The 25,772-nt window shown below is 43.4% G+C and overlaps 1 protein-coding gene across 4 annotated transcripts in view; it reads left to right on the top strand.

The window, feature by feature from the left end:
- Positions 1 to 3,407: 3,407 nt before the first annotated feature.
- Positions 3,408 to 25,772, top strand: part of FN1 (fibronectin 1) — a 54,109-nt gene continuing 31,744 nt past the window's right edge. For all 4 annotated transcript variants that reach the window (XM_064159145.1, XM_064159135.1, XM_064159125.1 and 1 more), the window contains exons 1-17: positions 3,408 to 3,611; positions 3,933 to 4,061; positions 5,528 to 5,665; positions 7,454 to 7,585; positions 7,702 to 7,839; positions 10,393 to 10,551; positions 12,761 to 12,961; positions 13,445 to 13,624; positions 15,081 to 15,257; positions 16,692 to 16,844; positions 18,634 to 18,762; positions 20,334 to 20,477; positions 22,049 to 22,170; positions 23,342 to 23,519; positions 23,641 to 23,817; positions 25,388 to 25,516; positions 25,632 to 25,721. In XM_064159145.1, the coding sequence (XP_064015215.1) occupies positions 3,455 to 3,611; positions 3,933 to 4,061; positions 5,528 to 5,665; positions 7,454 to 7,585; positions 7,702 to 7,839; positions 10,393 to 10,551; positions 12,761 to 12,961; positions 13,445 to 13,624; positions 15,081 to 15,257; positions 16,692 to 16,844; positions 18,634 to 18,762; positions 20,334 to 20,477; positions 22,049 to 22,170; positions 23,342 to 23,519; positions 23,641 to 23,817; positions 25,388 to 25,516; positions 25,632 to 25,721 (2,533 nt within the window). In that variant the 5' untranslated portion in view covers positions 3,408 to 3,454. The remainder of the gene's footprint in view (positions 3,612 to 3,932; positions 4,062 to 5,527; positions 5,666 to 7,453; positions 7,586 to 7,701; positions 7,840 to 10,392; positions 10,552 to 12,760; positions 12,962 to 13,444; positions 13,625 to 15,080; positions 15,258 to 16,691; positions 16,845 to 18,633; positions 18,763 to 20,333; positions 20,478 to 22,048; positions 22,171 to 23,341; positions 23,520 to 23,640; positions 23,818 to 25,387; positions 25,517 to 25,631; positions 25,722 to 25,772) is intronic.

Genomic DNA, 25,772 nt, shown 5'->3' with positions numbered 1-25,772 from the left:
ACCCAGTGGAGAAGTTTATCTACAGAGCACTACAATGGAGTAACAAAAGTCAAAAGAATCTTATAAGAGCATATGTCTTTTCTAACAAGTTGAAATTTAGGATTTCAGTAGAAAAAAAAAAAAAAAAAGAAAGGAAAAAAAAAAAGAAAATGCCAAAGCCAAGAATCAGAACATCCATGGCTAAAGCAGAGGGTTAGGACATTCTCAATCCTTATGCAGATGTAGAAACCACAGAAAGGGTGGTTATAAATTCAGATCAATTTCATCCTAAAGAAGATTTCAGGTGAATCTTGCTTCTAGCTCGAGGGACAAACTGACAACAGGACAGACAAAGGAGTTACAGTCCTCTCAGAAAATCTACCAGTGTGTGATATAGTAATTACTATGTGTTTGTGTCATAATTGCTGTCAGATTTCTTTAGAAGTGCAACCAAGCTGTTCCAAACTGTGTTGAAATGCAACTCATAAGATTATTTCTGGCTGCTAATAAATGATGGCTGTGCAAGAAACTAATTTCAGCATCATCAAAAATTACAGTTTGTTTTGTGTGCTTCCAGTAATGTTTTCTTAAAGAAGAATCTTACATCAGTAGCTGTATTTGTGTCAAGTAATGCTGTGGAAAGCATTAGACACAGTCACACACTCACTAACACTGTATTTCTCATTCAGCATTCAAGTTGACTTCCATTTTCAGTTATGTGTAATCATTTCTACTGTCCTTGAAGATACAAGTGCAATGCAACGTTGCATTAACTGGACTTACAAGTCAAAAGTGGGGGCGGCTTAAAGCAGTGTCAGTGATCACAGAATCACAGAATCGACCAGGTTGGAAGAGACCTCCAAGATCATCCACTCCAACCTAGCACCCAGCCCTATCCAATCACCTAGACCATGGCACTGAGTGCCTCATCCAGGCTTTTCTTGAACACCTCCAGGGATGGTGACTCCACCACCTCCCTGGGCAGCCCATTCCAATAGCAAATCACTCTCTCTGGGAAGAACCTCCTCCTAACATCCAGCCTACGCTTCCCCTGGTGCAACTTGCAACTGTGTCCTCTTGTTCTGTTGCTGGTTGCCTGGGAGAAGAGACCAACCCCCACCTGGCTAAAACCTCCCTTCAGGTAGTTGTAGATAGCAATGAGGTCACTCCTGAGTCTAAACAACCCCCTAAATAACCCCAGCTCTCTCAGCCTCTCCTCATATGGTTTGTGATGTCTCTGTAAGTCTTGCTTCTTGGGAAAAGGAACTATCCTTCTCTAATGCCTGCAGAAAGCTAGTAGGTACTGTGTAGCTAGACCAACAGAAGTTATAAACTCCCTGAAGCACACTTTATCTATGCTTACACAGCACCTAGCAACCACAGGCTCCTCCTCCACGGTGAGAATTGCTGGTGGCTTCCTGATGTTTCTCATTCCACCATAGCCTGTTCGTTATGGATTACCTGTACTTAGCTCTTACATCTTAAGCAGGTTTCCGCCAGCAATTTTTATTTATCATAATCCTCCTGTGTTTAAAGACTCCTCATTACCCTTTCCTTTTCCATGTCAATGGAGCTTAAGTAGCAGATCACACCAGCAGCAGGACCTGTTTGCGCACTCACTATGACGAAGCACTGTGCAGAAGCAGCTCTACATTGCACACTGTGCAAAATAAATTGAACATTTGACCCGAGCCATCACTCATGGTGATGGGAAAAACAAGCTAAAACTACCCCCTTGTTGTACATATCTATCTTCTAGAGCGAAAACTCTTCTTTTCCACTAATACCCACTTAGTGACCTTTTCTTTGGAGCAGACTAGGTAAAGCACAGTTCTAAATGATCATACAGCATCATTTTCACCTTGCTTTTATCAGAGAGTTTCAGCTGTGTCACAAGCTGGAATTTGAAGAAGACACTTCATCGTATATGAATAGCAGGAACACTTTAAGAAAGCAGGTTCTCATTTTAAGGAACTGGATATTTGTTAGTTTGCAACAGTATGTCTCTCTTAAAAAGCTAATGCACTCCCTCGCTATGGCCACCTTAGTCTTATGAGTATTTTTGAGGGATAATGTGTGGCTGGTAACTCAATTTAAAAAAAAAAAAAAAGAAAATAAAAATGCAGTGTAGTACATCTAAACATAAAAATTAGGCAAGACGGGAATCAGCTCACCACAGCTCACCTCAACTACCAGGTCAGGTTTCAATTTCCAGTAAGTTTTCAGCAGGGAAACTTCTGTTAATGTATCTGTGGGCATTCCTCATCCAGAGGAATAGAAATTCCTTTGAAAACAGATGCCTGACGTCACAACTACATGCTTTCCTGAAACAAAGCCTGTGCTGGATCTGTATACTGCCTACTGAGAGAGACTTCATCCCAAACTGCTTGTATTATCCTTGTAAGGATAATACAATTGATTTACAGCAAGTGGAACTAGAACTTCGTGCTCGGCTTGCTGGACGCTTACGGAGACCCACGGATGTTCAGCTTAAGATGTCTGGAAACACTTCACACTCACATTTATCTGAAGAGTTTCTTGAAAAGATCAGCAACTATAGCAGACTTTTAGATTAATGATCCCTTTGCCAAGACAGAGTATGCATGAAAGTCAGGAAAATGGTTAGCGATGTAATCCTCCTACACAGTCTGAACTTGAGTGCTGGCCTGGGAACTGTGCAGTTTCCTGCTGGAAAGCCACAATTAACAGCGTGCTCTCTGCAGAAAGACCCCTCCCCAAAACAACAGAGATGGCTACAGAAGAAGAGAAAGAGGATGGCAAAATTTATATACAGCAGGGCTACAGCTGAAGTTCTCAAAGGTTTGAAAAGGGTTCAAAGTCTAGCATTTTTTTTTCCCTTTTATTCTCAGAATTGATTTTGGACAGCAAGAAATGAAGTCAGAGAAAGAGGCAATGAAATTTATTTGGAACGGAAGATAACCACGCTGTTTTCTTCACGGGAGGTGTGAAAGACCCAAGGGTCAGCAGGACTAGATAAAACATCGCTTAGGGTTTCTTTTCCAACCCGCACACGCCTGTCACTCCTCACCGTCTCCCCTGTGCAGCACAGACTTGCTCCGGAACGGAGCGGTGTCAGCGGTAAGCCTTGCTCCAGGGGAAAAGAAAAGTTTGTCTCTCCCCAGAAAAGCCATTTTGTTAGCTAAACGTTCCACAAAATGGCACGACCGTCTCGTAGCCCCTCTCCTTGCGGGGCCGGGCCTCCCACGCGAGCCGGACACTCCGCCGCATCGCCCACCGCTCGCAACACCCGCCCAGCCCGCGCTCAGTGGGGCGGTGGCAACCCCCGCCCGGCCCCCGGCGGCGCAGAGGCCAATGGGCGCCGGGGCGGTGGCGGCCGTCCCCTCCCCGCGCCGCCCGCCCTATATATCGCCCGGGCGGCGCCGCTGTCCCATCCGTCGGGCTGCCCAGGAGCAGCGCCGTATACCCGTACCGCGTCGTACCGTGCTGTGCCAGGATGCCGGGCCGCACCGCGTGGCGGCTTGCGCTGCTCGCTGTGTGCCTGGGGGTTGCAGCGGCGGGAGGCGGCGAATGGCGCCGCAAAGCCGGCGGCAAGAGCCGGCGGCAGGCGCAGACCACGTCGATACCTCAGGGCACCCCCGCGCAGGGCAAGCGTGAGTACCGTGCGCGAGCGGGGTCCCGCGGGCAGGGCAGGGCAGGGTGCTCGTCGGGGGCGCGAGCGCTGTCCCGCGCCCCAGCCCCGCGGAGGGGCTCGCGGGTGGCTCGTGCTGCCTCTCGGGCTCCGTGGCCCTTTGCAGTCCCTCGGGCTCCGCGGGGCTCACCCAGTGCGAGGCTGCAGCGCAGGAGCCAGTGCCCGCTACAGGCGCGGTTAACTCTGACGTCCCTTTTCCCTCCTCACCTTGCCGTCGGTCCAAACTTTAATTTCTGTTCACCCTCTGCTTCCTCCACCCTTCTCCTCCTCCTTCTCCCCCCAGAAACGTGCTATGACAATGGAAGATACTATCAGATCAACCAGCAGTGGGAGCGCATTTACCTGGGCAACACGCTGGTCTGTACCTGCTACGGGGGCAGCCGAGGGTTTAACTGCGAAAGCAAGCCCGAACGTAAGTCGGAGGTCTTTTTTTCTGTCTGCACCGAGACCTCAGCACGGCTTTTGATGCCGAGTAAGCTGAGTTTTGTGCCGAGTTGTAACTGGCAAACTGAGCTTTCAGCTGAAGTTTGGTACGTAGGGTCAGTAATGGATCTACACTCAATTACACTGAAGATCTGGCTTGGGATTTTAAGAAATGCTTTTCATTAGCAGTGGGCCTGACACCAGAACCCTGAGCCAAACAGCACTCATCTCTCTGGAGAACTGGATCTAAACATTAATTGTGGAGCCAACCTTTTCTTTATAATGAACTGAACTGACTCCTGGACTCACACGGGGAAGTTCAAATCTGGAGTTACTTTGCAGCACTGGCTCTGTGCTGTTTGATTGCTTCACTCCGACTTTTCATAGCTGTGCAGTGTCGTCAGCTTGTTTAAAAATATTTCAACTTACAACTTTCTGCAGCCCCCTTGGCTGTGCCGTGAGCTTTCTGTAATTGAGTGTAAAATGAGATTGTTTAGTCTTCAGCAGAAAAAGTTTAGGTAACAGAAAAAACTTTAAAGGCTGCATCTGCTGGAAGATGAGTCTCTCTGGGATACCAAATAGTTTAGATTAATCAGATGTGATCTGTCTGTACTTTGTGGTCTGAAGCCACTGGTTTGCCATAACTTCTTTATGTTCCTCTGGAAATGTAAGAAAAAAATGGTTACTGGCTGATAGTATTCATGTAAGACTGATGGGAGTGTCTCAGACATTTTTTGCAAGGCTTGTGTGCTGTGTGCTGCACGGCTAGACTGTTTTAAGGCGTGCTCAGTCTTCTTGTCCGTCTGTAGAGGGGGGTTTTGATCTGCCTTTGCTTCCCTCGCAGGGATTCCCAGGCTTTACAGTTTCAAATTCCAATAGCAAGTTTCTCTTAGGGCACAGTGAACTTTATCTGTCAAGCCATGAAGAAGGCTGTTCTGTTGCAGATCTCAAGTCTGGTGGCAACACTGACATAAATGTTCTATAATCGCTTTGTCACGTGTAACTGTGAACAATTCACAAGTCGTGCTGTTGACCTCAGTGGGGCTGCTGCAGAATCTGGGATTCCTCTACTCAAATTTTTTGTCAAGTCAGACCGAGGAGGATTGGCATGACAAAACACACCGTGTCTAGTTGATGTTTGCACCATCCCAGCTGCTGTACTGTTGTACTTCAAACAGATGGGATTGAACCTTGCAGGGCATGCCTGCCCATGTGCTACGCTCACCTTCTGGCTTTCTGGGGGAAGGAAGCTGAGGTTATTCAGCATCATGGGGACCTTGTGGGGACAAATTTTGTGTAACTTGCTCTCTGCAGTTTCATCCTAGGGAAAAAGAGAGGATGTTAGCTGTTTATCTTTGGGAGGAAAAGAAAGCATTTGCATGAGGAGGAATGTGTGTTTCCGTTGACTCTGCATATTACTGAAACGGTTACATGAAATTGACTCTTCTCTCATAGCTGAAGAAACTTGCTTTGACAAATACACTGGATCCACTTACCGAGTAGGGGAGACGTACGAGCGCCCCAAGGACTCGATGATCTGGGACTGTACTTGCATTGGAGCTGGACGTGGGAGAATCAGCTGCACCATTGCCAGTATGTAACTGAAAGCCTGTTATTAGAGCTGTTGTTCATCAGCATCATGTTTTCCAGAGCAAATTACACAGTATTCCCAATGCCCATTAGCTAGAGTTGGGAAGGTTTAATTCAAAGCCTGTTAAAAGTCTTGTAATTGAAAGTCTTTGCCCATGTACATAATCAGCACAACTAAATTCCTCTTTCACTTAAGAGGTAAAATGCTGTATGTAGAAATAACATAGGCCCAAAATGACTGTTAGCATCCAGCCATAAGGGTTAGTGCACTTGCTATATACAAGAGTGTGTTACATCTTCAGGTGCATTTATGAAAACAGTTTTTTCACTGGAAAAAAAATGTGCTCTGCAGCTGCTGACCCAGAATAACACCATCAGCATTAGTGGGATCACTCTGAAAAAATAATAAATAAATACCACCCAAGAGCTAGTCCCTTGTCCTCGAAAAGTATGCCAACACTTGTCCCTGAGGAAGCTGGGATTCTATCTCCAGACACTAGCTTAGTGTGCTTCTGCAACTCCTTTTTCACCAGCCTGATCCATACTTTCCTCCTGTTCCTCCCTCTCTTTCCCTTGGTCCTTTCTCCCCTGTTCTCCCTTTACACATCTCTGGAAATCCTTTCCTTATTGAGTCACTGAATGGTTCATTTTCCCTTCAGTTTGTAATTAGTCTCTGTATGAGCAGATGAAGATCGCTGTGTCAGGACTTTTAGACTGAGATTTCAAAGTCCCTGAGGCACCTTTTGAGTAAAGTCTTTTTCTTAAAAGTATCCAGTTTCTTATTTAATACACACATGGTGATCCTAGTAGCGCTGCTGGAAGGGACTCAGAAGGCAGACATCATTATAGCATGGAAATAAAAATGCACTGAATCTAACAAGCAGAGCTGAAGCCCTTCTGAATTTAATGGCATTTTATTGGGAAGGGATGATAAGTCTTGTAAGTAGAGTCAGTAAGGAAATTGCAAGCATAAGAACAGTCTCATTTTGTCATCATCAGCCTGGTTTAGAACTCACTGGAGAGTCTCATTGACTGCAGCTGGATTTGAATCAATCTTCATCACTTTTTTCTTTATTCTTTGCCTTCATAAATGAGCCAGTGAAATATTTTAGTGGCTTCTAATAAATGACCAGATACATATTTCTCCTCTTATCCTTGAAAGAAGACCCTTTGCTTCCAAACTGGCCTTCACCGTGTCTCTGTCTCTAAGCCTGTTTCAAGCAGTATGTCCGGACTGCCTCAGGGCCGTGGGGCCGTGGTGGGCTGACAGCCTGCCTTTCCAGGGAAGAGTTTCTACACCCAAGAGGGCTGATATCCCACTGGGGTGTTACACCAAGCATCTCCTTACTCTTCATGTGCTGGCCTTGCCACTGTGTCCCTCACAGTGTATAGGGACTGCCACAGAGGCCTGTGTGGTACCATGTCAGAGCAAGAGGGAGGCAGTCCTTCCCTCACCCGCCTTTGTGCTGTCAGCGGGGGCTGAGGAAGACAGCATCTCCTCAGGCTCTGGCATTACTCTTTCACTGGCTGGGTCTCAGCTGTGGTTTGGAACCTGGAGAGGTTGCCTGGGAGAGCGTGGCCTGGGGGGATCAGGTCAGATAGTGTGTATTGGCTGAAAACCTTGGCGGGCTGGAGGAGGCGGCAGCAGCTTTGGCCTGCCCCACTGCTTTTCCTCACCGCCCTGCGCCCCAGCTCGACCCCTTCTGTGCCGACAGAGCGACCCTCACGTTGTCTCCACGGCCGCGTCCCTGGTGCAGTCCCTCACCAGCTCTGCCCTCTCTCCTGCTGCAGATCGCTGCCACGAGGGTGGCCAGTCCTACAAGATCGGTGATACCTGGCGCCGGCCCCACGAGACTGGCGGCTACATGCTGGAGTGTGTGTGCCTGGGCAATGGCAAGGGCGAATGGACCTGCAAGCCTGTGGGTAGGTCACGGCTCTCCCCAGCTCAGTCCGGGTATTGCTTCTTCCTCCTCATCTTCCCTGAGGTGTCCCCATGTGGGAGTGCCTTATGTGGACATTTGTCCCCTTCCCTTTCACAGCTGAGCGATGCTATGACAATGCGGCTGGGACATCTTATGTGGTTGGTGAGACCTGGGAGAAGCCCTACCAGGGCTGGATGATGGTAGACTGCACCTGCCTGGGGGAAGGCAGCGGCCGCATCACCTGCACCTCCAGAAGTAAGTGCTGGCCCTGGCACCTGCCAGCTGCTCTGTTTGTCTTATTTTTCAGATCTGTTTTGCGTGAAAAAAAGCAGCTGTTGCCTTGCTGCCCTGTTGTAAGTGGCGGTAGGTTTAGAGGGATGGCCATCGCCTGAGGAGGAATGGGAAACAGACCAGGAGAGGGGAGCATTTGCACATCCTGGTTGCCATTTGTGATCTGAGGACATGCTGGAGAGCTGGTGGTCTGTGCTGGTGACAGAGTAGCTGGATCGTATGAAATATTAAGCTGCTTAGAGAAAAGGGTTTAAGAAATCCACAGGCCAGCAGAGCCACTGCTGCTTGTTCCCCGGAGTTGGGGGGAATTGATTGATCTACAAAATAGCACTGAGTTTGGCCTAATCTCCATTTCTGGTTTTCAAAGTACCCTCCTAAAGGAGCGGCTGCCCAGAGAAGTTGTGGAGTCTCCTTCTCTAGAGACTTGCAAAGCCCACCTGGATGTGTCCCTGTGAGAAATACCCTAACTGATCCTGCCTTGGCAGGGAGGTTCTTAGAGGGCTCTTCCAACCTCTAAAGTTCTGTGAGTCTGTGAATTCTAAGTGCTTTTGAAGAGAGTTTTTTTTTACCTACTCCAAGAACAGGATCTACCAAATGTAAATCTCTCTTTTTTTTTTTGTCTTTTGTTGCTGTTTATTATATATGTATTAGCTGAAACAGTTTTTGTCTGCTTTCCCATCTCACTTGTTACTTTTCCTTCCATTTTGTCTTCAGTGTAAACATGCTTCGCCAGCACAGGTGACTTTTTTTTTTCAGTTTATACATCATTAAAGGAGATTACTGCAAATATTCCATTTTATTTGTATCTGCAAAGCAAACAAGGCTTTTAAAATCCAAAAATCTCACTTGTTTACCTGCCTTCTGTTCCAATTCTGTTAGCACAAGCTCTGTTGTGGAGCTATCATGGTTTACACCAGTTGCCTCAAGAAAATTTGACTTTGTACCTTACACCTTGTTATGCAAGGTTTGAGAAACTCTTCTGTAGTCTTTCAAGTGCCTCACTCATTTGCCTCAGGCCACACTGATAACTGATGTCTGATGGTATAAACAGCAGATCTGTAAAGAACTAAAATACTAAGAAAGGCTGGAATTAATAATGAAGATCTGGACACACTTGACCAAGAAATAAGCTGTGAAAGTCAAGCCAGACTTGACAATATTAAATTTATTAAAAACAAATAGGGAAAAATAATTAACTGTCATATAGGAGTGAATAAAACACAACATATTTGTGAGTTTTAGAGGAGTTATTTCTAATGAAAATGATTTGACAATATCTTTCGTGCCATAATTGACATCTGTGTTGTTGTGTTGGAGAGGAAATTGCAATAAAATGACCTCTTAATTTTGTTTTCCAAATGTAATTGAACAGAAATTCAAAGTGTTATATATATAAAATAATAGCTTCGGGGTGAGCTAGTGCTATATCTTTTATGGCCAGCATTTTTGGGACATTGCAGATTTTTGTAGTCTAATTTAAGGCTTGGAGTGTCCATAGGACAGGTTTTTTTTCATGTTACACAAATTGTATTACAAATATGTCACCAGTTGACCACTTTTCTGGCAAATACTCAGTTTTTGGTCATTTTAACTACGGTGAATGTTTTTCACATAGTTATCCCTTATACTCTTGCAGTGGCAATGTGGCACTATGCATATGTCCTTCCACAGTTCTTCATAAATCTGTGTTCATTGATCCATGATTATATTTGAGCCTCTGTATCAAGTTGCCCTTGACTGAAAAAGTTAAATTTTGTAATGGAAGAACTAGTTAATCCATGTGAGTCTGGCATCCAGACAAAAGTAGTTTGTTGTGGTGTCCTTTGAACCCATTTACTCAATTCATCAGGGGCTGTGGATTATTAAAGACAACAGGAAGATTTAGGAAGTCTAATATGCCTGCTATGGCAAGAGAAGCTCATATTAACTTTGCTAGAGCTTGGCTTTTTGGAAAAAAAATGGGATTTACATATTGCCTTCAGAGAGGTTTTTGTTTCTTCTAGCTGAAGTAGAGCCCCAAACTTGAACTGTGCCCTGTGTATAGCATGAAAGGACGTAGCTACTAAGATTTCTGCTTAGAAGAGAAAGACATTGAAAAAAATTAAGCTTTAAAGATGTGTGATAAATAGAATGGGCTGAAAATAGCTTTAAAAGTAACTAGCAGGAATGTTTTAAATCCATAATGTGCTTTTTCATGTAGGCTTGGAACATAGCTTAACTGTGTTCATAGTGAGAATGTTATGATGCTACGTTTGACACTGGCTACAAAAGTGAAATTGCAGTTCTGGTAATAAATGGGCATTTTCCTTTAGACTAAAGCATCAAGATTTTCAGATGCTTTCAAGCTGTGCAGTTCAATGCAGGCTTTAGTTGTATAGGTCTTGTAATAGTGGGCTGCAGATAATGAGGTAGGCTCTCAGAGGTTTAAACTATCATTGGTTTGGTGATAGTGTTGGTGGTTCTCTGCTATAAATTGCATGGTGAAGCTACCCAGTAACAGTCATGTTCCTTTCACAGATAGGTGTAATGACCATGACACCAAGACTTCATACAGAATCGGGGACACCTGGAGCAAGACGGATAACCGAGGAAACTTGCTTCAGTGTGTCTGTACTGGTAATGGCAGAGGTGAATGGAAATGTGAAAGACACACATCCCTGCATACAACCAGCACTGGTAAGTGAGGCATCATTGTGTGGAGTAGAGGAAGGCAGAAGTAGTGCACATTTTGAATGCCTGGGACTTGAATTCTGTCATGCTAATTTAGATGTTTAAGAGTCTCCTCAGGGAAAGATCAACAACAAAGAGGCAGAGTTGAGGAGATGCTCCTAGTTGACGCACGAGTAGATAGGATTACTTTACACCTTGTTTCTGTGTGCAAATGGGCTTTGCCCATAAAAATGTGATTACTTGCACAAACCGTGGAGAAAATTGCACCCAGGGCCACGCATCCACAGAAATCTGCTGGCTTTGTCTTGGAAGCAAGGTATTTCGGGTTTGTATTTGAACTTTACCTAAGCACCTCAGGGAAACTTTCTTAATGTCCTTACTTTACACTGAAACCATCTGGTTTCTTTGAGGAGATAAGTACACCTCTAAGTGAGCTTTAAGGCTGAGCTTTAAAAGACTGAAAGGTGAAGGAATGTATATATGTATACTGTGTTATTTCATACATGTACATTACATGGTGTAATTTTGATATGAAATATTACGTAGTTGCTAATTAATATATATATTTTGCCCAAAGTTTGTTAAAAGTCATAAGTTTCTAAATTTTGGGATGTTTCTTTTCCATTTTAAGGATCTAGGTTTCCTATTGGTGAATGCAATGTAAAACTTTTCTGGTTTCTTGCAGTACTTACACTAAATTTTTTTGTGATAAATGACCTTTAACTGTTCAGTACCAGCAGGCTATCGTCAAACTCTCAGAAGATCTAAACTTCAAAATGCACAAAGTTTTAAGGATGCCTATATTTTGTTTCCATTATTATTTCTTCTGTTTCAGCAGAACTGGATTTGTGGAGATTCCTGCGGGAATCATTGGCAAAAATACCCATAGTGTAGACAAAAAGCCTCTTTGTGTCTCAGTATTGTTCCAAATGATAATGGGCCAAAAACTCTGATTCAAAGTTTAAAAATTTCAAAGCAAATGAGTGCATTCATGGTTTTACTTCTCTTTTTCAATGAAAAATTCCAAATTAATCCATTTTGACCTACTTCTGTGGTAATTTCTTCTTGTCACTACTCTTGAGTTTTCTGTTTTAAATTTCCTTCAACTGTTTTCTTTTCCCCAGAAACACTGTTTCTTAAAAATTCCCTTAAAGCAGTCACCTCTCTTAATGCTTTCTAAAGGCTTTCTACAGTAGTGGAAACCAGAGTCTGTCACTGGCGGAACTAGAAGCTGTTCTTTTAATTCAGAAGTTTGCTAAGTGAGATAATTAAAATATGTTCAGGGAAACTTAAGAGTTGTGCCTTCACTCTGAAGTGTTGGGCTCCAATTTTGTTAAACTTACTCATTAATCATCTGGAAGAAGGTCTAGAGCACCCTCAGCAAGTTTGCTGATGATACCAAACTGGGAGGAGTGGTTGACACACTGGAAAGTTGTGGTGGTGTTCAGCAAGATCTGGACAGGGTGGAAAGCTAGATTTGGGGAAATCAACAAGTACAGTTGAAGGGTCCTGTACCTAGGGAGGAAAAACCCTATCCACCAGTACAAGTTATGAGTTGACCTGCTGGAAAGCAGCCTTGTGGAAGAATGACATGAGAGTCCTGTTGGACAAGTTATCCATGAGCCAGCACTGTGTCCCTGTGGCCCAGAAGGCCAATGGTATCTTGAGGTACCTGAAGGAGAGTGTGGCCAGCACACCGGGTGAGGTTCTCCTCCCCCTCTAGTCTGCCCTAGTGAGGCCACATCTGGAATACTGTGTCTAGTTATGGGTTTTCCAGTTCAAAACGGACAAGGAACTACTGGAAAGAGTCCAGCAGAGGACTATGAAGGTGATGAGGAGCATCTCTCCTATAAGAAGAGACTGAGAGACCTGGGGCTCTTTAACATGGAAAAGAGAAGCAGGAGAGGGGATCTTAACACTGCTTATGAATACTTAAAAGTGGGGATGGGGCCAGACTATTTTCAGTGATACTCAGTGACAGGACAAGGGGCAATGGGTACAAACTGGAACACAGTAAACTCTGAACATAAAGAAAACCTTTCTTTTGAGGGTGACAGAGCATTGGAATGGACTGCCTAGAGAGCTTGTCAAGTTCACAGAGGAGACTCTCAAAACCTTCCTGGATGTCATCATTGTTGTCATCATAATTTATTAAAGATTTCTATTCTTTAGCTTTGTATGTAACATCCTGCTTTTTCCTCATGTTTTGGTGTAGGATCTGGCTCTCCTAGCTTCACAAATGTGCAGACTGCCTTGTACCAGCCCCAGCCTCAACAGCCCCAGCCTCAGCCATATGGCCAGTGTATAACTGATAATGGAGTGGTGTACTCTGTGGGTATGCAGTGGCTCAAGACACAGGGAAGCCAGCAAATGCTTTGCACCTGCCTGGGAAATGGAGTGAGCTGCCAGGAAATAGGTATGAGTTTGTGTCAGTGCCTGTTCAGTCCAATGCAATCTTTGGGACTGTCTCATGGTTTAACTTTGAAGTAGAATCCTTTTGTGTGTGCACCAGAAATGTCTTCTGAACAAGACATACTGGAGAAAGGCGAAAGAAATTAAGAAATAGTAGTTTTTTTGTTCTTTGAAGTCTGATTCTGTAGAGCAGACTCATTTCCCAGTGAGTTTATATATAACCTGCTGAGGGAAAACAGCCCTTGGGGAGAAGCATTAACTTTATCCAAGTCAAACTACAATAACATATGTTTGGAAAAGTATGTAAAAGAATGACACAGCTGTAAAGCAAAATCATCTGTTGGTATGTATTGGCTCAGGGCCATAGCAGTGTGGGTTCATAGCAGCCAGTGACTTGACCCAGAGGAACTATTTGCTGTTTTGGAACACTCAGATTTGGAGATTGCTTTAAGACACAGTCTAATGCTGTGATTTGCTTGTTTTAAAGCTGTGACCCAAACATATGGTGGCAATTCTGATGGAGAACCTTGTGTTCTGCCATTCACCTATGATGGAAGGACTTTCTACTCCTGTACCACTGAAGGCCGCACAGATGGGCACCTCTGGTGCAGCACCACTTCCAACTTCGAGCAGGACAAGAGATACTCCTTCTGTACTGAGCAGAATGGTAAGTTCTTCTTGGAGGATCTTCACATGCGCATGATCCTTATGCACAGATGAAGGAGTAGACCACGTAAGGACAGGCTGCCTGAATAATTGCAGCATTCTGAAGGGATTCTAAGAGTGCTCAGCAGCAAGGCAGTCCTGTGAATGAAAGACTGCTTGCAGTCAGTGCACTTCTGTGTTCTTTGCATCTTTGGAGGGTGCACAGGATCATTCAGGTGTACCCTTTGAGTCCTATTCTAAAGTCAGCTTGCAGCAGAGAGAACAGGATAGAGCTTTGGCCCAAAGGGTACTTAAACTTTGCCTCTGCTTGGCTGTATTGTTAGATCAATGCCCATATTAGGATGCGAAGAAGATATCTATGGAGTACAGTTTGTGCAGATATTTGTCACTCCCTCCATCCTGACCAGCTAGCCAGGTTGCCATATATAGTAGTAATTTTAATGTGATTTGTGATCACTGATCAGGAGCAGGCTCATGACTAATGCAGCAGCATTCCCTCTTGTCTGGGGATAGTCTGTGTTCCCTCCACAGCACAGATCTACCTGTGTGGTTGCTCTCCCTGGAAAGTCCATCAAACATCCATGGAACAATATCCAGGCAGCTTGTCTGGCATCTGGAATTTTTCATATTCCCACATGAAAATACTGCTTCATACTCTGCATAGATATATATATTAATCCCTCTGTTCTACCATAGTTGCTTTGTTCTGATAAAATACAACCCTTTCTCTGCAGCACATAAAATATTCTTTCTTTAAAAAAGGAGAAGACCACAACAAAATCAACCTCGAGTCTGCCAAAACAACCCCACTATCCCTGTCCACACACACATTTTGTTTTAATGAGGCTTCTTGGAATACACTATGGAGAAAGAGAAAAAGCAGTACAGAAAAACTTCAGCAAATGCCTTTTCGTTCTCTGTTGTTTGTAAAGCAGTGTTGCTCAAGAGGTGAATAGTTCAGGTAGATTACAGCCCTCTTTCCAGTGCTGCTTGCAAAACACAAAGCTTCCAACCTGCAGAAAGGTTTTGACTTGTCCTGTTGCTGTAACTGAATTGTAACCCCTTCTTGAAGCTTTACTTTAAGCTGAAGGGCACAAGTGGGTAATAGCCTCAGTGAGGTAATACAGATATGCTGAGAACTGAGTTTAAGTCCCTAGGCTTTGACATAAAGGGCCTACAAAGCTCCTTTCCAAACAGGGTAAGCTTTGGCTTTCCCTGTCATCTAGGACTTCCCATGCCTGGCTCCACAACTCCTTCCAAAGCGATGTTTGTTCTGAATTGACCTTATGCAAGAGTTAAGTTTCCAGATCTGAATTAATTAAAGCCAAGAAAAGAAGCCTCTGCAGGGTACATGTGGGAAAAAGTAGTGCTAGTGGTTTGTTTTCCAAGCTGTTTTGTGCATGTAAAGGGAGAGTGCAGGGTTCATTTATGTCTGGTTTCTTTTCATTCTGATACAGTTTTGATCCAGACACGTGGTGGCAATTCCAATGGTGCTCTGTGCCACTTCCCCTTCCTGTACAACAACCGCAACTACACTGACTGTACTTCTGAGGGACGGAGAGACAACATGAAATGGTGTGGAACCACTGAGAACTATGATGCTGACCAGAAATTTGGGTTCTGCCCTATGGCTGGTAAGGCTGAGAACCATTATGGAGTACCTATAATGGTTATTTGAACTGGGAAGTAAAGAGCTGGCTGTCACTCATCAGTTATTAATGCTTTCCAGGGAGCTGTGTCTCAGCCTAAACTCCTTTAAGACATTTCTGTAGTTATGTTTTGTCCCAGTTTTCCCCCAGTGATCATGTCTAGCAGAGACCTAGGCAACACCAGGAGAAGGCAATTTTCATTACTACTGTGCTACAAGCTGGTGGTAGGCACTCTTCTCAGCTGCTGCAAACTAGTGTGGGTGCATTAGACCAATGGTCTGTAGAGCTTTATAAAAAGTGTTGTGTGCCAAAGCTTCTGTCTCATGACTTATGGGTTGTTCTTGCCTTAGCTGTGCTTAGAAATAGGTCTATACTTGCAATACCAGTGTGTCACCTTGAAAACTACAGCAATGTCAAAATGAATATTGTGATCCATTTCTACAATACACGCATGCTTGCCTCCGTGATATCAGGAGGGGATATATAGGAGGGAAGGTGACAATTAATGTTTTTAATGGAAGGCCTTTGTGATGGTTTGGGCTCTTACCCGCCCCCCCACACTTTGTATTTGCCCCAGCTAACTCAGACTGCCTCTGGGAATATAGATGAAGCAATTTATTTACAGCTAGCAGAATTTACAAGCAGCTATTTACAATATATACAGTTATATACAATTATATACAGAAATATACAAAGGATAAACAATACAAAAGCACAACTCCCCTCCCAGAAACCTGAGTCCCCAGGAGGAGCTCTCAAACCACCCCAACACCTCCCCTGGCCCTCTCAACCTTACCCCATTTCTCAGGAAGAAGAGAGGTGCAGCCAAGAGGTTAGGGAGCAAGGTTAGTAGGAGCAGGGTTAATGAGATGTGACCAGGTCTGAAGGCAAAGGCAGAAGAAGAAGACAAAATGGAGAATGTTTACTTCTTCTTCCCAGAGTTCTCAGCGTAACTATGAGAGAAGTTGACATCAATTGTTTTCATTTCACTGCCTGTTATCACGTTCTTTTACCAAAACATTCCAACTTGCTTCTAACTAGCACAGCCTTTGGTAATTAATGGCAATGCAGCACCTGAGCCCTGAGACAGCTTGTGAAACACACAGATCTTCGAATGGCTGTGTTCATACAGGGGCATGTATGTAACAGCTGATTCTTTCACCCAGCATACATTAGAGAAGCTACTCTTTGTAGCTTTCAAGTGAAAATCAAAATGAATGAGTGCTTACAAGGGATTTGCACTTGGAAAATGTCATGACCCAGCAGAAATGCTGTTTGAATTTGAATCTTGTCTAAAGCTTCGTTGTTAAGATGTAGAAACCACTGGGATTGCATGAAAGAAGCACTGCAAATGCCCTAAGATCTCAAGGTCTTGTTAATTCTAGCCACATAAAGCATCCTCTTGCTTTTTTCAAACAGCTCATGAAGAAATCTGCACTACCAATGATGGTGTCATGTACCGTGTTGGGGACCAGTGGGATAAGCAGCATGATATGGGCCATATGATGAGATGTACTTGTGTGGGAAATGGCCGTGGAGAATGGACTTGCATTGCCTATTCCCAGCTCAGAGGTACTGATTTTTTGTGTTGATGTCATCACTTTAGTCTTAAGTGTTTGAGTTCCTTTCCTATGACTGTGAGCTCAAGCCCAGACTCAAGAACTATTTACTGCCAAGTTTTCCTTTGCAGTAGACAGGGTATCAGAGGAACTACATGAAGTTCCTATCTTGTTCACATGCTACGAAAGTACTGTTTCAGCCATTGCAGGCTAGCAAGCAGAGGAAAACCTTGGTTAGCTTGATCAGTAGATGTATTTTTGTCTGCATTTAGGAATCAGCACCACTGTGACTTTTCACAGAACTCATCAGGGGCACCTCTCCCTCAAGAACAGACAAAACTTTAAACTAGTCTGAAGTATGAATGCAGAGCACTCCTATTGCTGTTCAATAAAATTTCAGCTCTTCTTTAGCCTTTGCTGGCTAATGTATATGACAAGTTGGCAGAACAGCACTGAGATTACTCTTACTTACTTATATGAGTGCTTCAAGTGGAGAAGTGCTTAAGCAATACCAAAAAAAAGACGACTTAAAGTACAGACATTTGATCATCCTACAGCCAGCTCGCACCATTGGCATCATGTCTGGAAAAGGTGGGGGGGTTGCTGTCAGGCATCCAAAAAAACGGCTCTTCACACAACTGCTGAAATGGGATATAATTTATAGGGAAAGGCTCACTCCAGAGCTTTGTGAGGGTTTTTTATTCATGTGTTTCCTTCAGAACAGTGAGAAATGCACTGCTAAAAATTCTGCTTTCTGACACTACATTTTCCATATATGTAACCAGTTCTCTGCAGTTTCATTTTGGAATTAAATTGGTCTTTCTTGATGAGGGGGAGTGGAGATACTTTGGTTCTTCTAAAGGCAAAGGTTATTCAAGTAGAGATGTTTAAACAGGGCAACCAGAGATGGTCCTTTACACTCATAGGAGTCTCTGAACATGGCATAGTTTATCCTAATGCCTTGGGGAATGGAAGTCTGGAGTTACACTGAGTCACTTCCCCAAGGAAAGATATCTGTGATTGACTCTGGAACTGAGCTTGAGTCTCCTGGGTCCCAGTTGACAAAACAACAAGCTGTTGGTTTTGTGTTTGCTGTCTTTCTGCTCCTTGCTGTCATTATGATTTTTGAGCCAGATCACAGATTGACACATTGCGATTGAGCCTAATGGACTGATACCATTGTAGCTAAGCATGGGACTGAGAAACTGGTTTCTGTGTTTTGATTAGTAGACACCAGGAGCGTCTTGGAAGCATAATAGATCTGCTTCTGTTTCAGATTACTACAAAGTATAGTAGAGATACCCAGCAGGATAACATCATGAGGATGTTTGTATGTTTTTGTGGTACCTTTATGGATTTGGAGTAGCCCTTTTCTCCTTGTGTAGTTCTACTGATTTCAGACAGTACTTACTGAGGTATTTCAGTCTAGACCTTCCTCAGAGAAGGTAGTGAGAAAGCTAGGATGCTGGTTTAGATTTTCTTTCCCACATGGAATCTGTCAAAAAGAATAAGCAAGCAGTTTTGTAGTTTGAGCAATGTATATTACTTTGGAATGCAACCTACAGAACTCTTTTCTGCAAGTGTTGCTTATTTACTCACTGATGAATGAACTTGGGAGCAGTGGTGTGTGTGCAGCACTGATCTGTGATGAGCAGAGATTTCATGGAGGTTCCTTTTTGCATGAATGGTGCTTGTCAGTCTCTGAGCAAATCGAGAGGAGGGAATGATGTGCCAAGCAGAAGGATTTTGTCTTAGTGCTTAGAGCTACTGCTGACAAACTGTCTCTGCTCTTTCTCCAACAGACCAGTGCATCGTGGATGGCATCACCTATGATGTGAACCAGACCTTCCATAAGCGTCACGATGAAGGGCACATGCTGAACTGCACATGCTTTGGCCAGGGCCGGGGGAGATGGAAATGTGATCCTGTTGGTAAGTCACCAGCGGTTCCTACTTGCCAAAGTCATGCTGAGGCTGTGGAGAAACTGGTTTTGGTATGGTCAAAGTAGTCTATGAATTTGGGCCCAGTCAATTCCTGTGCTCAGTTGCAAAAGCAGAAATAGCACAGGATTTGCTGGAGGCTAATTGAAAAGGTATTCCTAGTTTTAAGGACATAAACTTGGGTTGTCAGATGTGCCACAGAAGTCAATGATGATGCAGTAGTAATGGATTGTGGCAATGTACCTCTCACAATGTGGCAGGTTGTGGTAATGGAGCATATTAGCACCAGGGTGGGGGCTATTTGGCTGCACTCTGGTACCCTAGCTGTTGGCCCAGCAAGCAGTGTTCCTGGTCTGAATGCTGATAAAATAATATGCAGCTAGGCACTGATTCTAGGATCAGTTTTCTTTCCTTTCTGCATAAAATCTTTAGGTCTCCTCATTAAACTGAGAAAGGAACACCAGCCTATATTAACTTACCTTGGACTAAATTGATTTTTTTGGCTGCCCTTTGTTCTGGCAAGGAGAGAGAGCTTGGGATGAGAACACGTGTTAATAGTACTCTGGAGGTTAGCTAAAACCATCATGGTTTTCTACAGGAATGAGATTTCATCTCTTCTGCCTCCCCCACTTCCCTAGTGAACCTTGATTGGAAGATAAGAGCTGGCTGTTTGGTTTGCAATTACTAAATCCAAAAGAACTTCAAACCATTGCCAGGAAAACCTGTTAAAAAGTACTAGTGGTTAAGTTGTGCCTTATTTACAGTAATATCTGTACAGGTTTACTGGGGAAACTTGGATTGTAAAACTGTAAATTACTCCTTTGAAAGAAGGGGAGGGGGGATGTTTTCAGCTATCTGTAAAAGTGTAATCAGATTGATATTGTTGGCTCTCCCTCAACAAGGCTCCTGTTTTTCCAAGCAAGCATAATGCTGGTTCTCACTGAAAATTTCCATTCAGCCAGAAACACAAGCATTGATCAGCTACAAAGCTTTCCTGAAGTGCTGGTGCTATGTTGCATTTACACTGCAAGTTCTGCTGATTTCAGGATTTGATTTTGATTTGCCCTTCTGTTTTATGCAGTGGTAAACCTGGAAAGATTCTTCTGAAAAGAAACAGGTCACTTTATACTTAAAGTATAACTGAATTCTGCTGAATGGTATTGATTCTTTTGAGAGCAGCATGGTTTAATTTTGAATGAGAGATAAACTCAGTTGACTGGAGCAGAACACAATGGATAGTCTGAAGTCCTTTTTCAAAGGAACATTCCACTGACTTCTCTGTGAAACTTGACAGGTGGATGGCCTGTGCTTACCAGTATCTTCAGAAGTGTGTCATGGCTGTATTAGCCCCAAAGTATGTAACTTAATGAGTTCGGTGATGTATCAGGAATCCTGATTTGAGATTAAATTTATGTTGCCACTTTAGCTACATTTGCAAATAAACATTGGTGTGACATTCCTTTGTCTCACAGTTGCTTGTGACCTGCTCTTCTGTCTTTGGCCTAGATTTTTTTTTTCTATAGTTTCAGTAACAGTGGTTAAACTCTCTTTCATGCCTCCAGATCAGTGCCAGGATTCAGAAACACGTACCTTTTATCAAATTGGAGATTCGTGGGAGAAGTATGTCCATGGAGTCAGATACCAGTGCTACTGTTATGGCCGTGGCATTGGAGAATGGCGCTGCCAGCCTCTGCAGGCTTATCCTGGTAAGAAACCCAACCGATAACTAATTATCTGCTGAATGAGACGTGAGGAAAGCAATCTGTCCACATCTCACTTGTCCAGGTTTTTGTACATTATTCACACAGTATCACAGTATTATCAGGGTTGGAAGAGACCTCACAGATCATCAAATCCAACCCTTTACCACAGAGCTCAAGGCTAGACCATGGCACCAAGTGCCACGTCCAAAAAAACAAATAACATTTTGCCCCCACACCTTAGCAGATGCAAAAAGGTGTAATGAGTATATAGAGAAAGCCAGGCTGTTAACAGCTGTACCTGGGGGCAGGCTTGGTTTAGAGAATGACTACAAGGCACAACTTGGGTTTACATTGCCTCTTGGTGTTTAGGTATTTAGTGGTAGCACACTTAACAGCCTTCAGTTTCTGCTGCTTAAAACTCCTACGTGTGTAGTCTTCCCTTTTCCATTCACTACAGAAACAAACTCCAACAAAGAACAAAACTTATTTCCTGATCAGTGCTCTGAAGAAATTAAATATTTGATCTTTTGTTTGCTGTCAGTTCCAGGAAATCTTCATAGGGACAGCCAGTGCCTGCCCATTGGCTTATTTTGTTTCAGTTCCCTGAACAAAACATGATAAAGGGAACATCTTTCCTGTTTAAAGTTACAACTACCAGTGTCTTAATTGGATTAAAACAAAATATTGAGACTGTGTTGTGGCTTCTCTTTTGGGAGAACACTGTGCTTGTTGTTGATCCCCAAACCATCTCTGAGCATAAATGTGGAGGAACTGCATAATAACTGGGTGTAGGAATTTTAGTGGTGAGATGATTCTCTGGTTTATATCCAGATAGGTTAGGAAGATTCTGTCCACTCACTAGCTGCAATGTATTTATGTTCTATGTGCCCTGCCAGGCGAGAAGGGAGTGTGAGGCTTATTCAGAAAGAGGGTAGAAGGGGTCTAGCCCCTCTGAAGTCTGTTATAACAATGCGCTTCATGTAAATAATGTGAGAACCTCTTCTCTGTGACATGCTTCTCTGTGACATGCTTCTCTGTGACATGCTTCTCTGTGACAGGTCTCTCTGAACCTGGCCCACACCCAGCAGTGTTGTCAACTGACTGCATTTCTGTGTGGCAATACAGCTAGTGAAATAGTGAAAGTCTCTTTGCAGGGTGTATTCAGTGTTAAACCAGGAATTTGCTCTTACCATGCTGCCATATTTGATCCGCATTTGTCAAGTATTTCTCATCCATTTCCATGTTCTTGCAGAAGATACTAATGACAGCAGTTAGTTGCTGAGAACTTCCTCTCTTTGAACAATACAACTTTGCTTTGCAGACTTCTCTGCAATTTACTGAAATCTACTCTGATTTTCCTGTTTTGTTGATAACTCACAAGAAATGAACCCCAAATTCTCTGCAGAATATATTCTAATTCACCACTTTTTCTATGAAGGAGTAAGGATAGAAAGGCAATGGCAGTTATCTCTCATGTATCGAAATAGTGTGGGAGCCACACAAACTTGCATTTTGATAACTCCATAATGAAGGCAGTATGTTAAAAATGGCAATTTTTTTTTCTTCTTTTTCAGGGTCAGCTGGGCCTGTTCAGGTTATCATCACAGAGAGTGCAAATCAGCCAAACTCCCACCCCATCCAGTGGAATGCTCCTGAAAGATCTCACATCACCAAGTACATCTTACGCTGGAGACCAGTGAGTGCCACATTCAACATCATTTGTTCACTAGAACTACTGTATTTGCCTTTTTTCTGTTGTCTGAAAGAAGTGGCTGGTAATTTCAGCAAATTTTAGTTGCTTGTTTAGTGCCTGTGTCCTCTTAAGGTCAACAGTTTCTCTGAGGATCAGAGACAACCAGTGCTGTATAAATACTTGATGTTTTCCTGCCCAGACTTTACTGATCACTGTGTTCATGAAGTATCTTGTTAGCCAAAGTGCTAGCACAGTATGCAAGCAAGTCTGTATCCTTCCACACTTTTAATGTAAATCCTTGTGAAAGCTTCTTTGTCCTAAGAAATGTTGTTTTAGTGTCACAAATGTATACAGAGACAACTGGAATAGATTTTTATCTTGTTTATGAGGAGGTAAAAGTGGATAGGATATGAAGATTTAAACAGCTAGGATAGGTCATCTTGCATATTCTCTAAAGTCTAAACCAAAGCTGGTTAACCTCTGCTTGATGGCTCATTCATATTTGAGGAATGGCTTGGTTTAACTCATCTAGATGAGTTGAGTTACAGTTCCCTTGAGTACAGCTTCACAAAAGACCACTTAATGATTAAGAACATTAGTATCTCCATGTTGCCTGTTATTATGAGAACAATAAAGGCCCTGATCCAAAGACATTAAAGGCACTCAAATCTTCTTACTGACTTCAGTGTATCTTGGATCTGGATCAAGTCCTGCACGAAATGGGCTTTAAAGCACTGGAATACAAACCTCAGAGGATGGAGCATTATTTTAGAGCTTCCCATTGGGTTCAAATACAGGGTAGAAGGGAAGAACTTTTCTGTATATCATTTTCAGATGATGGCTTAGTGTTATTGTGTGTTTTCTGATTGTTCCTTCATGTGTTACTGGGTGTAAAGGAGTGAGTTTAGTTTTATTTTACAAATAATACCTCTTGTAAAGGAAAAAAGTTGAAAGCCAGGTTGCTTTTCAGTTTACTCCAATAAAAAATCAACCAGAATGTCATTAGCCCTGCTTCTGGTATCTTCCTTGACTCAATTCCATCTGTGCATTAATCATTCAAGTCATACCTGTGTTTGAGTGTCATAGAGCTTCATAACCATGTAGCAGGTTAGGTCACTGGCTATGTCTGCTTGTAGGATAGAGATTCTCTCTCTGAGTGTCTGTGTTCTTACAGAAAAACTCTGGAAGGCAGTGGAAAGAAGCAACTGTCCCTGGCTACCAGAACTCCTACACCATCTCAGGCCTGAAACCTGGTGTGATATATGAAGGACAGCTCATCAGTGTTCAGCGGTATGGCCACAAAGAAGTCACCCGCTTTGATTTTACCACAACCAGCACCTCAGCAGTGACAAGTAAGTTGAACAGTGGGCACCCAGGCAAAACTCGCCTCCTTTACACAAGTCTGTTTTGTGTGTCCCAGTTAACACAGTAGTAGTGAGGGTTTATTAAACTTCTCTTTATTCTCTCTTGTAGGCAACACTGTTTCAGGAGAGACAACTCTTCTTCCTCCTGTGGTTGCTACTTCAGAATCAGTCACTGAAATCACATCAAACAGCTTTGTTGTCTCCTGGGTTTCTGCTTCTGACACGGTTTCTGGATTCCGCGTTGAGTATGAGCTGAGCGAGGAGGGTGATGAGCCGCAGTATCTTGGTGAGACAATACCCGAGTCTACGAGACCAGGGCGTTGCTAACTGTACATTGCTGTTTGCTGTGACAGTCGGCATGGCTGGTGTCAACAGTGGGGGTCTTGCTGTCTTTCAGTATGATTCAGTTAGGGTATGGGAGTGGCAGGACTATCTCAGATTAAAACCTCAGTTCATTGCTCTTTCTCTATCAATGGCCTTAAGTCCATGTCCAAGAAAGAGCATGAGAACAAGACAAGTAGGTAGCAATACCCCTTCAGAATACTCCCTCAGCATCCTACAGCTCCCTGAGCCAAGGGATGGTAGATTTGTATGGGTGGATATATTTATTCCTTTCAGTGCTGTGAATTTGTCCAGTCTTTTCTCTTTTGGAAATCATGTAGATTTACTGGTTTCCACAGCATCCTGAAGTGATCAGCAGTGCAGAAGAGAAGAGAACCAAATCTGTTTTCTGAACCTACTGCTGTACTTTTGCTACACCTTTGTCGTTCTATGAGAACAAAGAAATGTTTCATAAATGCCCTTTTGGCTATTTTTCATCCCATGGATGTCTGTTCCAGCCTGCTTTGTCGATTGATTTATTTGGATCAGATCTTACTCATCTTTGATATGACAATTTAGCTAAGTTGGAAGGCTAGTTAAGGACACTGAACTCAGACCTAGAAATTGAATATACTTTTCCAGCATGCACTGTAGAGCCTGTCTCACATAATTTCATCTCATCTTTTTTCCCAATTTGCTGTCTTAACAATGGTAATAGTAATATTTCACAAGGATGTGAGGTCGTAATAGCTATTTGAACATGAGTGCGATAGGAGAACACCAGAAAAAGAATAGTAATTCTTCAGCCTAATAATTACCTCTGGACTGTTGCTCCCCTGAATTCACAGGCTTGGACTCATGAGCAGAAAGTGGCTTACACTGAGACTGCCAGCACTGTCACCACCTTTCTTGTCTGCACACTGGCTGCCCAGGCAGCTGAGCTGTGCTGCAAAGCAGCTCTTGAGCTCATCTGTCTACAGACAGAGGCTTACAGGCAATTCCCAGTTTCCCTTAAGGTGCTTGGCTTCATTCTGGCTATTAAGGAGCTCCTTCACGGGGAATTTCCTACATCTGGCATGTAGGTGGACATCTGGGGGAAGGGAGGAGGGAAGTTCTTCAGCCCTTATAATGTTGTTCTTCTCCACTTACGAGTTAGTCTTTCCATATAACCATGTGAAAATTTTTCCATACATTTCTGTACTGAAAATAACAACAGTCTGGGTCTGAAATGAGCACTCAGCTGAGATGGCTAAATGCCAGCAGAATGCAGGGGGCTGCTGCTCGAGTTTCCTTGCCATATCACACATCAAGCCTTTCTGTCCTAGGTGTTGTCTGCTTGCTAAGTGTGGAGATCTGTCCTGACTCTCTACACAAGTTGTTTTGATGTTGCCTAAAGACACAGTGCAGAACAATTGCTGTTTCATTGTAGGAGGACACTGTTTCATCCCAGATTAGAACAGAGGTCTTAATTATTTCTTTCTGGGGAAAAGCAAAATGCTAGAATTGCTAAGGCAATTTTTTCTTCACTGTCTTAGATCTTCCAAGCACGGCCACTTCTGTCAACATCCCTGACTTGCTTCCTGGTCGCAAGTATATTGTTAATGTCTATCAGATCTCTGAAGAAGGAGAGCAGAATCTGATCCTGTCTACTTCACAGACTACAGGTATGTGTGGGTGGGTGTTGCTGCACTTTGACAGCTGCCTTTATTGTTTGCTCAATAAATTGTTGTTAGCTCTCACCCTCATTCTTGCTGTCCTCTTGTTTATTTGCTTAAACAGCTCCTGATGCACCTCCTGAACACACTGTGGAAAGTGTAGATGACACATCAATTGTCATTAGCTGGAGCAGACCACAGGCTCCAATCACAGGTTTGTAGTACTGTTTTGGTAGCATCTGAAATCTAGATGAAGAAAATGAAA

The sequence above is a fragment of the Pogoniulus pusillus genome, chromosome 2 (genome assembly GCF_015220805.1).
Source record: "Pogoniulus pusillus isolate bPogPus1 chromosome 2, bPogPus1.pri, whole genome shotgun sequence".
NCBI lineage: Eukaryota > Metazoa > Chordata > Aves > Piciformes > Lybiidae > Pogoniulus > Pogoniulus pusillus.
This window is presented reverse-complemented; position numbering and strand designations above follow the sequence as displayed.